Genomic DNA, 17663 nt, shown 5'->3' with positions numbered 1-17663 from the left:
TTTGGTTCTTTAGTTCGTACTTTTTCTGTTGTTCATTTGTTCACTTTAGTCCCTTAACTCCTTCTTGTTTCGTTGTTCATTTGTTCACTTTGATTCTTATCTCCTTCTTGTTCATTGGTTCATTTATTTGTTCACTTCGATTCTTTAACTCCTTCTCATTCAGTAGTTCATTTGTTCATTTTGGTTCTTTAACTTTCTCTTGCTCAGTTGCTCATTTGTTCGCTTTGGTTCCATAACTCATTCTTTGCCAGCTGTTCATTCAGGATCATTAGTTCGTTCTTGTTTATTCATTTTGCATCTTTAGTAGTTCTTTTGCGGTATGTTGTCGTTCACTACTGTCTAGCTCTGTAAACTGACGGGGCAACTCTTATTTTTGTTTGTTCGGCAAGAAATTTGAATTGAAATGGATCATATACATATGTAATACATATATGCTGTGGCTATTAAACTTTAAAAACAAAAACTGAATATTTCACTATTTTCTACAAATATAATATAGTGATATTCTTAAAAAAAAGAACCAAAACGGATTTGAAAAAAATAAAATAAAAATAAAGAATAAATTTTAAAAAAATGTATGATCAAAATCGAAAGATGAGCAAACATTTAACAATGTTGACAAAACACATATTTCATATATAATATTTATTTATCACATAAATTCATAGCACGGTTCAAGGTAGTTGACATATTATCAGTGGCTTCTTTTTCTGTTCACTATAGTTACTTTTCCGAGCAATGTGTTTCATTTCCAAGAGCATGAAAACAGCATTTTCAAAGAAAAAATAAATGTTCTTCATAATTTCATATTAATCAATCATATTAATGTGTTTAGTAAAGTGTATATATTCTGCAAGGTATCTTCCTTTTTTGGGCAATATATTAACTCCTTTGGCCAATGTGTTTTATTCACTACAAATTTAAACTGCATTTTCATAAGCAAAAATATACAAATATTCTTGATTTCATATCAATCCTTAATCAAATAAACATGCTTTGTAAATTTCCAATACACTTGTATTGCTTTGACTAGTTTCATCAATTTGCAACTAGCTTTTGCTGTCAACTTTAGCACAAGCAATCGAAATATCTGACTTAAACATCAGCTACATGTCAATGGGATGCCATTAGCATGTCTCCTCAGCAGCAGCAGCAGCAGCAACAGCAACAGAAGCATCAGCAGCACAAGAAAGTTGTCATGGCAACAACTCGTTTCCGCATCCGCTTCAATTTTCGAGCACTTTAGAATTTACGCACACTTGAACTTGACACGTAGCATAGCAAGCATGAGTGTTGGAAAACGCCAGACATTGTCAGTCTATGCTGAAGAGGGACACACAACAACAAAATAAAAAGGGGAAAGAACTTGCAATTGAACTTGAAGTTCAATAATATGAGAAGAGAGCACAAAGGCTTTCATTAGCCGTGCGTGGAAAATGTGTGGATGGAAAAATGCGCTTTGTACTCGTATTGTTGCTGGCAACTTTTAAGCGTTATTTACGACAAGTGCAATTTATTTACGACTCTGGCAACAATTTGCAAGTTTCTGCTCAACTCAATTACACCAACAGCAACAGCTAGCCAGCAGGCAAAGCTTCTGGCCTAATGGGACCCTGAGGCAAATGCCTGAATGCCTGAATGTCGTCATGCAATTATCAAGTTCGATGGCAGAGAAGAAAAGCAACACAGACAACAAAGCGAGGGGGAGTAAACTGAGTAAAGTCAACAACAAATGTTTATGCGAAAAACTTTTTGCACTTGAAAGCAGAAGGAAATTGACTCAAAATTTCATGGCTCTTTGTAGTGAGCAAAACTATAAGTATATGAAGGGGAACGGGGGAGAGAGGAAAGAGGAGATCAACCTGAAGCTGCTGTCAAGTGGTCGTTGCAATTAGTCGCTGCGACACTTACAGATTGCCAACTTTCTGCCTGGCTGCATTTTGACTTGGTCAGCACAAAACTTGGCCCAAAGGCACAGGCAAGGAAGCCTCAGAAAATTCCCAGCGAACTCAACTCAACTCAACTTTGCCTTTGTCCTGATTTAATATTGCAATTAAAAAACTTTTCCATAATTGCAAATGTCAACACTTTACGCAGCTGGTTAAGGACGACAAACAAACAGGATGGCGACAGCCATCCAGGTGAAAGGCGGCTCATTTGCTCATTTGGCCGCTTTCAGTTGACAGTTGACGGTTGACAGTTAGTTGAGCGATTGACATTGTGGCTAATTAGCAAACATTTACGAACTATCGCCGTTGGCCAATTTGCCAATTTACCAGTTGGCCAATTTATTTGTTGTCCATCAGGCCAGCTAATTTGGCCATCACAAGTTGACGGATGTGTTTCATCTCAAGCTGCATTAAGCAGTTAATAAACAGGAAGTTAGTCAAATGATTTGTTTACTACACACATACACGACAAGCTAGCTTAAGCTGCAAATTAATTTACCGAACCTGCTTGATTGATACTAATGTGGTGAATAAGCATATCAAAGATTTATGATTGATCAGCACAGTGAAGAAAAAGTATAAAAGTTTCAGTGATATATGTAACAGTAAGACTGGAAGATACTTGATACCCATTTTGAGTACTTACAGTATAAAAAATACTAACACAAAAAATATTTTTAGTATAAAATTATATCGTAACGTATAAAATATACCGTAATCGTTTTAAGTACTTTCAGTATAAAAATATACTGATATATTATATTAAAATTGTATATATATGTAAAATATATATTTTTGGTATAAAATTATACTGTAACGTATAAAATATACCGTACTCAGTCCAATTACCTTTGCAGCTGTAGTAAGTTTGTATTAATTATTTATGTGATAACTACTATTCTCTTGTTCCCAAATCTATGCAGATATAGTATAATTATGTGTACTAAAATTTCAAATTAGACTCGTTGCTGACACTGATGGAGAACTAATTTATGGAGTCAAAGTAGCATATAGAATAGTATTTATTATAACTAATCTAAAGACTTATAAAAGACTATTAAAAAGTTTATTAAATTAGTCAACTTATGATTGCAAAGTTTTTAGAAGAAAGACTGTTAATTCAATGATAATATTTAGTAAAACAAATGATATAATTATCTAATGCATAAAGGAAATTATTTGCAACATTTTTGCACTAGCAAAGTTTGGCAAACAAGAGCGACTGCATTATTTGCTCAGAGAGAAAGTTTGGTAAATGAAACTTGCTTAGTTTCGTAAAGTTTAGTAAAGAAATAACAATGATTAATAAAATATAATTGTGATTATGTGACACTATTATTGCTACACTCATACGTACGCAAAGTTAGTCAAACTGCATGCAAAGTGAGTCTGTCTGAGACATATAAAAAGCATATTATGGAAATGTTAAATATGAAATTGAATGAAAAGACAAATTAGAGATAAATTCATTGAATAAATATCGATGATTGACATGTATAATTATAAAGTATATAGTATAATTATCTATAGTTTGGCACCCAAACATAAGCTAAGTTAGCTACTGGATTATTAGTATTAATCGAGTCAGTCTGAAGCATATAAAAAGTGTTTTATTAAGAATTCCTGACTCACTTAGACATTGTTTAGTTTAAGGATAATATAAACTAAAATATAATAATATAAACTAAAATGAGTTTTGTAATTCTCTATAATCTAAACAACACAATGTTCTATGCTATTGCAGTCAAGCGTAAGCAAAGTTTGTTAAAGAACAGCGACTGCATTATTCGTTTTAAGTGACTCAGACTGAAGGTGAACAAACGACAACACAGTTAGATATTATCTTAACGATATTCCTGCACCTTCATTGCGTTGAGCAGCGCTAACGAAGTTCTCCAACTACTCAGTATATATGTATATAACTATGTAAAACGAGTGAAAACTCAGCAAAACATATTCAAATGTTTGCTCGTGCTGGCAAACCAAAGTCAAACTTCAAGCTGGAAAGTTGGGAAAGTTCAAGTAGCTGATTTCGTTAGATTGTAAGCTGAATGAACAGATTACTTACGTCTGGGTTAACAACATACTTAGTTAAGCTATGTAGCAAAGAGGATGATAGATAAGCCCGTAGATGGCTTAAGTTTTTCGTTGTAGATTTTTGTGCTTTTCGGGCCATAAAAAGCAATCGACTTTGCTTCGCTCTTTTTTTTTTTGTTGCGGAAATTTGCAGCAGCTGACACGATGCAAAAAATTGAAGCGTCTCGTCAGCAGCTAACCTCAATATGTTCTTGCTTGCTTGCTTGCTTATGTCTGCCTTCAATATTGGTGTCAATGTGTCAATATGTGAAGTATTTACACGTGCGCAATTACAAGCCATACACAAAACAACCGCAGGAGCTCTGCGCCAGCGAATATGTGTCGGATGTTTGGAGTGTGTGGGTGAGACCGTGAGTGTGTGTTTATGTGTGTGTGTGTGTGTGTGTTGGTGGTAACAAAGCCAAAACGGAAGTGAAGCAGAGGAAACATCGCTTGCTGCAATTTACATGCAATTTTACACTCGCATACACTCACACTTGCTGTAGATTATTCGTGTATTTTCTATGCTGCTAAAATTTCCTTCTTTTTTTATACCTGCTACCTATAGAGCAGATGGGTATTATAACTTTGTGCTGGCATCTCCGACCCCATAAAGTATGTAAATTCTTGATCAACGTCAACAGCCCAGACGATATGGCCGACTGTCCGTCTGTCTCTTCGTCCATATGAACACCTAGATTTCAGAGACTATAAGAGATGGAGATATAATTTTTTTTCGACAGCACTTCTTATGTTTGCACACAGATCTAATTTACTTCAAATTTTTGGCACGCCCGTTTTCGTGCCCGCAAATTGAAAAAAAATTAATAACATGCTTACTTTTAAAGCTAGAATTGTGATTTTGGTACATAAAATATAATATTATATAGTATTTATGATTTCTGAAAATTTTTGTTCAGACAAAAGTTGTAAAAGTTATTTAAGAAATACTTTTGTGTTGCCTGCCTACTACGGGTCTTAGTTTCTCTGGTATATTTCGAATGTTGTACTTCAATGGTATATTTGCTATATTTTTACTATTTTTGCGGTATATTAGCTAGGTATATTTTGAAATAGTATTCTAACTTGTTCGAATGTAGTACTATATTAATATAGCTTTTGGTATATTTTTAGTATCTGCACGGTATAATGATTTGGTATATATTTTAAAATTAAAATCGCTTCCATTTATTCAAAATGGGCAACGAGTATCACACAGTCACCCACACTCGAGTGTAGCTTTCTTACTAGTTAGAATGTAGTATATCAATATACTATTCACTATTACTACTATTTTTTGTGGTATATTAATTTGTGGTATATTTAATATTCAGCTGGTATCTATATTAGCGGGTATCTTACGGTCGAGTGTAGCTATCTAACTTATTCTTTTTTGTTGCGCTTGTCTGTTGACTGCAATTGGAGTTTGGCCCAAATCTAAGTCGACTGCAAGTTTGATCGATTCGGCATTGAGCTGCGCTGCAGGCATGACACCCGACCCTTGGCCACACCCCCATAATCCCCCGTCTCCCTCACACACACACACACACACACATACACATTGAGATTAAGGTCTTGTCTTGGCGTGCCGCATATGATGAATGCGAAGAGAAGGTCGCCTACAGCGTCAAGGCCATAAACAATGCCTTAATTACCACACAAGGCTCGCTCGCACATGGTTTAAGGATAATCAGGATAAGAGCACACAGAAAAACCCATTGCCAAACCAACCAAAAATCGCAGTGCGCAGCGCATTGCTTTAAAAGCATATCAGTGAATTGTGATTTTCTTTTGATTTACATATAGAGAAATAATCATAATAATGTAGAACACAGAACAGAAAACAACAACAATATTAATAACAAGGTCAAAACGATGAATTTCGTCATAGTCCGGGGGAATTTCTCTAGCTAGTAGCTATCGCTTTTCCTTTTTCGCTTTTGCGTTGTGAAAATTTCCATTGAAAATCACGCACTTTCTGGTGAATTGCCTTTGATTTTTATGACAGGCTTTTGGTTTTATGTGCGCGCCGAAATATAGCAAAACGGAAAAGTAGAACCAACTGCCAACTGTAGTTTGTATAAGTAGTAAAAGTCTTTGAATGTGCTGCGTTGGCGTATACGTAATATATATATTTTTTTTTGGTTTTTCCAAACTTGGTGTTTTTTGTTACACACAATTAATGGCTGACAATGTGGGCGCCTTTAAGCTGAGGATGTCTGCTTCAGATACACGCTTTATTCACAAATTATGCAGCAAAGTATGAGAATGAGAAAGTGATTTATGTCTAAATGTCTCGCCCAACACTTTAATCATTTATTTTTCTTTCTACTTTTTTAGATCTACGCACAGCATTTGATCTGTTGGACAGAAATCGAGATGGACGCGTCACGGCAAATGAGCTGCAGTTTATGCTCAAGAATCTGGGCATAAATGTGCGTGATGAAATCATACATGATCTCATACGGGAGGCGAGCCATTCAGGTGAGTGCTTGTGCCACTTGTGCCACCCAAACACACAACATAAGAGTGAAAACAACAACGAGCCACTTGAGCTTAAGTTTTCTTAGAGCAGTCAAGAAATCAAGTCAAGAAATGCAACAGTTTGCTGACTGCAGCAAAGTTTTGTGTGAAAGTGTAAGAAAGTGGGGTGGTGAGTGAGTGTGTGTGTATGTGTGTGAGGATGCATTGTGTATATATTCGTAATCAAGTACGTGCTGCAGCTACACAGTAGTCCAGTTAATTAAGTTGACCCAACAAGCATATCAAATATTACGTATACGTAACGTTGCCAACGCTGCCTGCCATTGTGCACTTCGTTTCGTGAATAATTGAACAGTTTAATTAGTTTGCAAATGCTGCGTTGTTATAGCAGTACTATAATCCATTCAATCACGATGCTAACACCATGTTTAGATCCATTGTATAATCGAATTTCGATGCGTAAGCTCGACCAGCTTTCGCCAGCAACCAGCAACGGTCAAATGGCGAAATAGCTACTGTCAATCCGCATTAAGCCAATTTGTAAAGTTTTTTCATTTAATTTACTCGTTAGCTAATGCAATTTTTATTATAGAAATTCCCAAGCGGGGCATCTTCTTCTCGCGTCGCATTCCGCTTTTCTTAAAGCGCATTTTATTAGTTTTCTTCCATTTTTTTTTCGCTTTTTTTGTTGCCCTTGCAAAACAGCGACCGAGTTCAGCCAGCTGGGCATGGAATGGACTGTCCTCTGTTTACTCTGCTGCTTCTTCCTTCCGCTCTTCGTCCTTAGAGTCCTAGCGCTGTTCTGCTCGCTGTGTCTCGTTGTTAAGGTTGTCGTGTTCATGTTTTGTCGGCATTTGCCTTGTGGCCGCACATTGTTGATTTAATTTATTTGATATTATTTTGATGGGCATTTCTTGTTATTCATTTTCATTTTCAGTATTCATTTTCAGTATTCATTTTCCACACTGACACAAAAACATATTAAAATTAAATTAAATTAATGCAGCCTTGCAGAAAATTGAATTTTGCGCTGCAAAATGCAAATGCGAAAATTGTCTGCACAAACTTTATTTGTGTGTGGCAAACAAATTGCATTGAATGCATTTCATTAATTATATTATCATTTGTCTCATCATTTTGCGAATATTATTTATCGAGTGCATTAAAAGTTGATCATATATGAAGGCCAAAAAGCTGCCCCATAAGCCATGCAACAAAGCTGCGAATTGAAATCACAGTCACGCACATCGCCCATTTGATATAGTACCTAACACACACACGTGCTTTGTGGCACAGTCACACACACAAACATACATCGCGGCATAACAACAAAGCAACAGCAACTGTTGCTGACACAACTCGAGAGTTGTTTTGATGCCTGCCACTGTCAGACGCCGCAGGGCTCGCTATAAGCACACATAACTCACATTTTCAACTATATATTCTACATTCTCATTCACATAAGTATATATTTTATATTTTATGTGTATTTGTGTTTGTATTTGCACATTGCTCTGCCCTGCATTCGCATTCACATTTCTTTGCGAGACTTCTACAAACAATGACAACAAACAACAGCCGTCGACACGTGAGCTTAAAACACAGACAAGCCACAACAACAACATAAATCCTATTCATTTGCCAAAGTTTAACGAAATTTCGTTTTAAGCGAATTGAATTTGAGATAATCAGCAAATATATGAGCTGTATTTGCTTAGTAATTTAACTGATCATAATATTGTATTGTTGAAGGAGAAAATCCCATTCATTTGCCAGCGAATTGAATTTGAGATAAGCAGCTGATTCCAGAGCTATATTTGCTTAGTAATTTACCTTAACTTTTCCATGGAAACGTCATTTATAAATTTAGGGAAATCGATTTAAATTTGAACCATTTTTTGAATTATCATATTGAATATTATATTCTTTTGTAAACATCAAAACCCTATTCATCTGCGAATTTAGATAATCTGCAGTTTATGAAGCTAAATTTACGTATTAATTTAGCTGTTAAAATTACTCAAATAAATCAATAGCAATATGAAATATATTAAATACTTCTTTGCCAAGATTTACCAAATTCTATTCAAGCTAATTGCATTTGAGATAATCAGCAAATATTTGAGCTATTTTTGCATAGTAATTTCTCCCAACTAAATTGACATGGAATCAATCATAATTTAAACTAAAAAGCAACTATGAATAATAATAATGTAAGGACTTTTTCAACAATAAAAATTCTTTTCATTTACCAAAGCTTACCAATTTTCTTTAAGGCAAATTTCATTTTTATACTTTTGCTTAACTGTGTTTGTTGAGCTACTAAGCTTTTTTAGTAGCTTTTATTCGCACGTCTATTGTTTATAAATAAAACACGCGAATTCAAATTAAATGTTTATTAAATGGCACATATGTTCGTATATGTAACCACCACTTTGGATTATTTGGCTGTGACTTGAACACTTTCAAGCTTCGCCACCGACACGATATACAAGAGTTTACAATTGAAAGACAAAGCAAGAGAGACAAACAATTAGCCGATCGAACTGCAAGCGATCGCTAACAGCGAGCATACAGCGCTGCCGGCAGATGCAGCGCTGCTGGCAGACGCTGTCACAGCATTGCATTAACATGCGCTGTCTGCTGCTCCCGACATACTCCCGCCGTTGAAAGCCTATCTTTCAACATCATCCTTCAGGGGCAGTAGACAGAGTTTGTTTATGGCTCTCCGGGTGCTGCCACACGTCGTCTTTAAGTCGGCAACTCGACACTCGTCGTCCTTGCCAGGGATGAGCGCCATGACACGGGCTAGCGGCCACCGAAGAGGAGGCAAATTTTCGTCCTTCACCAAGACCAAGTCGTTGACTTGGAGACGACGATCAGGAGTGCGCCACTTGGATCTTTTCTGGAGAAGAGTCAGATACTCCTCCCGCCATCTAGTCCAAAAGACCTGCTGCAGCTGAGTGACACGCTGCCAACCATCCAACCGATTGTAGTCCAGCATAGTTAGGTCGGGCTCTAGAATCACGGTTGGAGGACCACCAAACAATAGATGAGCGGGAGTCAGCACATCCAAATCGTCAGGACTCTCTGAAATGGATAGGAATGGACGACTATTAATATTATAGCAATCCTTGGAGCTGATCGCTGACAATGGATGCTCTTCGACAGCCTTGGAGTTGTAGCTGGCATCGCCATAGATCTTCAGCAAAAAGGTCTCCAGCATAATATTGGTCTTGAAGTCCCAATTGTGATTGTTATTGGAGCGCAGCAGCTCGCTGCGTTGACCTCGCATTATGATCAGTTTGCCCTCGAAGAGCTGCAAGAAATGTGGCGTCTCATTGAACTCGTAGAGCTGCACAAACATCGCCTCCGCACCTTGCATCGACTCGAAACTAGCCATGGCAAAGCTATCTGCCTTGGCAATTGTCTCCGCAGATGCCTCCGAACCGTTACGCTGGTAGATGATACTCTTGACGCCCACACTGGCCAGATCAGCGGCCACAACGGTGGCACACTGAACGGTGTACTTGACCACATAGGAGGAGTTGGTGGTGAAGAACGTCACTTTGGTGGCCGGCAGCTCGACCAGTTGATCGCCAAAGATGCGATACAAAACACGCTCGCCACGTCCATCGTCCACCAACTGTGTGTCCGCTGCCATCTTGGGGAGTTCGCACAGCAGAACCGCATCCAATTTGCCAAACTTGATGGAAACAGGCTTGTGGCCTCGTGTGCTATCCTGCCACACCGTCAGCCAGTTGCCAAACAAACGCTTAAACTCCACGGGTTCCTGTCCCTCGAGCACACGCACCACGAGCGTGCTGTTTGCATACTTCTTTTTCTTCACAAATGCACGCCCATTGCCCATGGCCGTGAGAGCATCCGCTTGAGTGGCTTGGGCGCCAACCCACAGCCAAATGCTTTGACCATAGTTGTCGAGCAGATAGACGCCATGCGCATCGCTTAGATCATCCTTGCTGGGCATGCCCACGTGCAGTTGATCGAGATGCAATCGCCCACGTTGATTGCACTTGTAAATGCGAAACTTGTTGCTGCTGCCATTGATATCGTCATTGGTCTTGGAGTCATAGCTGTTGCTGTCCAGCTGCTGATTGGATTGAAAGACACGACGTTGCTGCAGTGGCAACACCATATTCCATGCCTGCTTGTGCTCCGCACTCATCGACTGCTCGTAGCCATCGCCAACGATGCAAATAGTGTCAGAATCCTTGCCACGCTGTCGCTGCACCCAGGCGACCGCACTTCGACGCTCAATCGAGGCACTCGAGCGTCCAATCCACACAAAGTGATGGCCTCCATCTGCAGCACCATGATGTAATCCGAATTGAAGTGTGACCACTCAATCTCAGCCAGCTCAATAGCATGCAGCCACTTGCGACCGTACAGCTGAAAGAGGCGCACCTTTTGAACCGAGTTGATCAAGGCGCCAGAGAGTACATCGTAACCCTTCTTGAAGTAGGAGAGAAAGCGTGCGCTTCGTGATTCTGCGTCTCGCGATAAATGGACGCCACATTGCCTAGATACGAGTCCAGCTCCTGAATCTTGTGCACAACATTCGAGCGATTCTGTTCGCTGATATTGCTGCCCAGCCAATAATGTATGTAACGCTCCAACGGCACATTCGGCTTTTGCTCGCGTGTGATGGTCTCGTGATTCGCATAGTGTCCCACTAAACTCGATGCATAAATGATGTACGCACAGTTGTCGTAGAATGTTCCATATTGTGCTCGAGCAACGGCTTCTAGGCGAACCTCGTCGATCTTCCACAGCTCAAAGGTTAACGCATGCTTCGGCACCTGGCGGAATGTGACATCCACCTTCAAGTCGGGTATTGTGTTTGGACGCACCTCCTTATAATCTCCACCGAACGTGGGAAGTTTGAGCTCGGGTAGACGACGTCTATTAGCGCGGGCACCGAGGCCATTAGCCGAAGGATCGATGGTCTCATCACGCCGCGATGTGGGCGACCCAATCAATTGACGCTCACGACTGTCAAAATGCGTCCGAACACGCGATTTCACTTCAAGAAAACGCTCATCGAAATTGTCCCGCGTTTCACTACCGATCTCATTATAGTCAATCTCCTCCAGCGCATTCTGAGCTAAGTCAAATGAAGCTTGAGCACGTTCTAATAGCTCCAACCATACTGCTAATTCAGATGAATTACATGTAGCTAGCCTAACTTCAGAAAGCGACGCATCGAGTCTCACAAGGCTATCATAGAGCGATAGAACCTTCCGCTTGAAAAACCGCGCGCGACTTTCGACAGTAGTCGCTTGCTCGTTTATCGAGTTTTCCATTGCTAGCAGTTAACCGCACTTTTGCTAACTGGCAATTGCTCACTTTGTATGGCAAACTTACTGTGCAGCGCAGCAAGAAAAACGCGTCAAACCGCGATTACAAACGCGCGCGGTTTGCTTATGCACAGCGGCAGTTCAAAGCAAGACAAAACGCGTCAAACTCGCGATCACAGACGCGCGCTAGTTGCTTAAGCACAGCAGCAGCTTAAAGTGAAGCGCACCACGGAAAACGCGTCAAAACCGCGATCACAAACGCGCGCGAGTTGCTTACGCACAGCAGCTGTTCAAAGTTAATCAGTTGATTAGCTGATTTAGATCACACAAACCGAGAGCATAAGAGAGAGCAGCAAGGGCAATGTACGCAGCTGCGACAGCGGAATAGCCGAGAGCATAGACAAGCGACGGAGAGCGGAGAAGGTTCGCATATGTACATATATGTATATATATTTAACAAGCGGTGCATTTCTGTTCTTGCATTCTCCGTTGTTTACGCATGTTCGCCGTTGCTCCGTTGCTTGCGAACCTTCTCCGCTCTCCGTCGCTTGTCTATGCTCTCGGCTGGGGCCTCCAAATGTTGAGCTACTAAGCTTTTTTAGTAGCTTTTATTCGCACGTCTATTGTTTATAAATAAAACACGCGAATTCAAATTAAATGTTTATTAAATGGCACATATGTTCGTATATGTAACCACCACTTTGGATTATTTGGCTGTGACTTGAACACTTTCAAGCTTCGCCACCGACACGATATACAAGAGTTTACAATTGAAAGACAAAGCAAGAGAGACAAACAATTAGCCGATCGAACTGCAAGCGATCGCTAACAGCGAGCATACAGCGCTGCCGGCAGATGCAGCGCTGCTGGCAGACGCTGTCACAGCATTGCATTAACATGCGCTGTCTGCTGCTCCCGACAGTGTTATAGAAAAGCTATATTAATAAATTTAATGAAATCATGCGAAATTTTATCTAAAGAAAAGCAAATATAAATTTTAATGATGATGATAAAAAGTTTTTGCAAGCAAAAAAATGCAATTTGATATAAATTTAATACGCTAAAGTTTATCTTCTGCGAAAATGAATATTGCGGAAAAACTATTTTACACGAATTAATTTCACAATTGAGCGAATTGCCTAATTAGAATTTTTTGCGTCAGTTCTCGTTATATTATTTCATATTTCATATATTTTAATGGTTATTTAAAAGTTATTGCATTACATGTCAAAGTATATGCTCCAGGCTTACCATTTATATTGAATGAAATGATGAACAGGAGAAATATAATTACCTTAAGCGTATCGCAATATGCGTCACAGATAGAATTCCAACGAAAAACCTATAAAACAAATGCGTAATATAATTTGTATTTGATTAAAAAATTGATATTTTTCTGTAGACTATTTTTCTGTAGGCTATTTACTATAATTATGGTAGTTTTTTATTTCATTAAACCAATTTTCTTATAAAAATATGGCTGCGTAATCCAGCTTTAAAATTGTTTAAGCTTTATATATACACTATTGTAGTAGCAGTTATAGTATTAACGTCTTATATATTTTGAATAATACGGATGCTCGTATAACAAAAAGATATTTCACAACGCGTGTATTTCATTTCATTATTTGTCTCCCACTCTATATACATTTGAAACGAAGCTCCAGTGGGTGAATCCTTTCAAGTTCTCTTTTTCTATGTAATGCGTAAAATAAAGCAAGCTCAATACTAAGCTGCCCCAAAAAGTATGCTATGTTTTTCACGCTTTTTCTTTTTCCTGTCAATGTACTATTTTATTTTCGAGTTATCGAATTTCTTACTAAATTAATTAGTATTCTGTTACCAATAATAAGACAGATTAAACTGCCTATAGATAATAATTTAATATTTAATAATATTATATAAATAATGTACCCAATGACTATAACACAACTTAGTTAAACACCTTTTACTACTGAATCGAGCAATAAATTAAATTTGCTTTAATGCAAATTAAGAGCGATAAGCAAATATCGCAACTTGAACTTATTTTTTGCAATCTACGAGTCTCTTGAGAAGCATTCTCTCATAAATTCGGCATAAGTAAGCGTATCATTTGGGATGCCAAGTACTTGTCGATGGCCAGCATAAATACGCCTAGAAATGTGGGAAATTTAAATAATAAATTATTGACATTATTGCGCGCAATTGTTTATTTTCTTCTCTTTTTTTCGTGTTGTTGTTGTTATTTTGCCACTGCCACGTAGTGTCAATATTTTAGCAACAAATCGTGGAGGAAGCTTTTGTTGTCTGCTCTGCGCTGTTTTCGACACATTTTCTGCAGCTTTTGCTGTTTTTCGTTGCTGTGCAAACACATTTTTTATCAATTTGGCACAACAACAGAAACAGCAACAACAGCAACAGCAAAAGAAGAAGCAAAACTGTTGAATGCTGCGTAAAGCGCGCACTTTATGGCTTCATTTACATTCCTTGGGTTTCACTCCTGCCCAAGAGTACTGCACACTGATTTAGCTGTAAGTGCGAAGGGAGAAATCGCCTTTTGCTCCAACCATTGGCCAACTTATTTATGCGCGTCTTTATGTGGCCACGGGGCTCAAGCACACACACACACACACCAACACACACCCATAAAAAGGCGCAAAGGAGCACGTTGAGAGTGCAGAGTGCTTAACCTGGGGGTCAATTGTCGCATAAGCAGCTGGAACGAAACGCAATGCGGCACTTGAAGTGGAGTGGATGGGGAAGTGGAAGTGAAAGTGAAAGTGGATGGAGCTGACATTTGCGTCGCGCTTTTTCGACCACAAATTAATTAAGGCTAAAATGGACAGGCAACAAAATGTTATGTTATGGCCTGTGCACCGAAAGTGCCCTTTAAATGCATTAAAATAATTTAAATGGCTTTGGCAGCGGCTACACAGATTGCGTGCTATTCGCGAGGCACAACATAACACACACACACACCAACACACACACATACACAAGCACCCCCGCAATATTGCACTATGGGAAATTTGAACTGTTCTTTTGAAATAAAGTCAATACTAACAAGTGAGCAAACTTATAATATATTTATTATAATATAGTAAGAAAAGATCATCAATTACATAACAGAAATGTTAACTTAACAGCTAGTCTTAACATATAAGCAGGGTTGCCAATGCAAATTTATACATTTCCCCAAAAATCGGGATAAAATTCCCCAATTTGGGGACAAAAATCCGCTGATTCCCCACAAATTCCCCACATAGGTTTTTTTAAATGAAAGTATAAAAAGCTGAGTATAACTCATATTAGTATTTTTAATTAATTAAAATAAAAACTCAAACAGTTAACATTCATATTGTTTTCCATATTTTTGTGGATAGAATTTTGTTTGACGGGTTGAACTTGACGCTGCCGCCTAGTTTTTTAATGCCTTCTCTTGCAGCCATAAATGATACAACAGTATCTGTATTCATTCGATTCCGGTTTTCCGTTTTCAAATTCTTAAGAACACTAAATTTGCGCTCGACCGATGCATTTGAAAAAGGCAGTATCAGCAACGACGAAATAACAATTTTCATATTTGGAAACAAGTATTCTCCCGCAGCGTTTTTCAGACGAAACAATTTACTCTAGTAACATTCAGCATCAATGTTATTTTGAAAGTTCAAGCCCATGTTGACAAAAATCCAGCATTGCGTGAGCTCGCCATTCATCGTCTAATTTTTGTGCTGTCACAAATTTATAAATGACAGGAAATCAAAAATGTAAAAATCCCCGCATTTTCCCCACATAATGCCAATCCCCAATAAATCCCCAATCAACTTAAAATTCCCCGCACTTTGGGGAATTCCCCACAAATTGGCAACCCTGCATATAAGATTTTGAAGTTTACAGTGTAAACTTTACACATTCAGAATAGATTAAAATGTTAAATTACATAGCAGAAATGTTAACTGAAGCGTCCAATCCTAACATATAGTAGATCATAATCACGGTTGCCATTCCAAAATAATTTTTTGTACCAAAATTTTGAAAAAATGTACCAATTTTAGCAAAAATGTACCACCAATTTTTTCACGAAAGATTTTTTGTATTTCACAAATTGTGATTCACAATATATAACTATTTACGTTGTTATAGACCTTAGATTGGCGCATACATATTTTCTCAATTGACACAATACATCGCAAATCGACTGTATGCGATATTTTCCAGTGTTAGTCATAGTTCAATTTCTAACTGATAAAAAATTTGTGTCTGGTGGAACAGAGCCCTTTGTTAAAATAATATGTGTGAACATAAAATTTTGTGAAAAATTTAAATTCTAGACCAGGCATATTGAAAATGTACCAAATTGAAAAAAAATGATCCAATGTACCAACGCATAAAAAATGTACCAGTTTTGGTACATTTGTACCAAAAGTGGCAACCGTGATCATAATGTTTAATTACTTAACAGAAATGTTAACGTTACATTCTAACTCTATTGACTGTTAAAGTCATCTCTTAGGAGCGAACAGATAGTCCAAACATTAATGTTAATTCCACAGAGCATTTTCAAATTAATAAATTTTCAACAAAAAAAAGTAATACATGAAAATGTTAACTAAATGCTTATCACTCATGTTTTCACTAAGTGTCTAAATCATGTTATAGAGTTTTCAATTCTAATTAACTCCTGTTTGCTATTTCAATTTGTTAGGAATGAAGCACTGTATTCACAACTATTTGTTTAATTTTGGGTAACTAAATATTTTAGCAAATATGGATGCATTAAAATATCAGTGTTAAGGAAAAATATAATAAAATTAAAAATAGCTTATAAATAACTTATAGCTTCTAATAAACTTAACTTAAAATTACAAATTGAATACGACCAAACATTTTGTTGAGTAGGCTTTATTGGTTATTACAGCCTGTATATGGGTATATATAACCCAAGCAAAAAAAAAACGCATTAGAAAATCTGCCACTGAAACTAGTCATATTCCCCATAGTGCATTGATTCAATCTGTTTTAGTCGGGGCATAAAATCGCCATTGCGTGTTTGCGACTTGTTAAGTGCCAAAAAGCCAAACAGGCAACATTTAGCTTCATGTGGTGCTCTCTAAATGTGTGTGCAAGAGTGTGTGGGTGTATGTGAGAGTGAGCGCAAGTGTGTTTTTTTTTTTTTTTTTTTTTTTTTTTTTTTTTTTTAACAAGGACGTTGACGCACCGCGGTACGTACAAGTGGCCCTTGCGAAACCAGGACTATGCCTGTTTAAACTCCTGTCTACTTCTCCGCCGGAACGACCGTTAAGTATTACTTCGGCGGAGAGTATGGCCTTATTGGCCGTCTTCCGTTCTCCGGGATCTTTCTTCCCGCCGTAGCTCCTTCATGACTGCGTTCGCCATTTCATCTGCAGCCTCCCAGTTGTCCATGTTTGCCAGCATGTGGTATACAAGATTCGATGGCGTCACCGGTTCCCCATACTTCCGTTCCACACTTTCTCGTTCCCTTCTGAATCTCGGACAGTTAAAAAACACGTGCTCGGCGTCTTCCGGGTATCCTATCCCGCATCTGGGACAGAGTGGGTCTGCCTCATGCCCAAAACGGAAGAGGTAGTCTTTAAAACAGCCGTGTCCGCTCAAAAGTTGCGTCAGGTAGTAGTTCACCTGTCCGTGTTTCCTATTTACCCATTCACTCACTCCCGGGATGAGGGTACGCGTCCATGCGCCTTTGTTGGATGAACTCCACCTGCGCTGCCACTCGCTTAGGGAAATCTGCCTGTTCGCTGCTCTGCTTCCGCTGTGGGTGTTACTGTTCAGCACGAGTTCTCGGACGTGGATATCAAAAGGCATCAGACCTGCC

General features: G+C 38.4%; 2 protein-coding genes across 7 annotated transcripts in view; one reads left to right on the top strand and one right to left on the bottom strand.

The window, feature by feature from the left end:
* The window catches only part of LOC117567446 (calcium-binding protein E63-1), a 49450-nt gene that overhangs the window by 17573 nt on the left and 14214 nt on the right, over window positions 1–17663 (top strand). For all 6 annotated transcript variants that reach the window (XM_034247455.2, XM_034247453.2, XM_034247454.2 and 3 more), the window contains one exon: window positions 6366–6509. In XM_034247455.2, the coding sequence (XP_034103346.1) occupies window positions 6366–6509 (144 nt within the window). The remainder of the gene's footprint in view (window positions 1–6365; window positions 6510–17663) is intronic.
* On the bottom strand, window positions 8826–11833 carry LOC117570913 (villin-like protein quail). The gene is given in 3 exon segments (XM_052005304.1): window positions 8826–10817; window positions 10820–11014; window positions 11017–11833. Coding segments are annotated over 3 exon segments (2646 nt in total). The 3' UTR covers window positions 8826–9183.

Source organism: Drosophila albomicans, chromosome 3 (assembly GCF_009650485.2).
Source record: "Drosophila albomicans strain 15112-1751.03 chromosome 3, ASM965048v2, whole genome shotgun sequence".
Classification (NCBI taxonomy): domain Eukaryota; kingdom Metazoa; phylum Arthropoda; class Insecta; order Diptera; family Drosophilidae; genus Drosophila; species Drosophila albomicans.
This window is presented reverse-complemented; position numbering and strand designations above follow the sequence as displayed.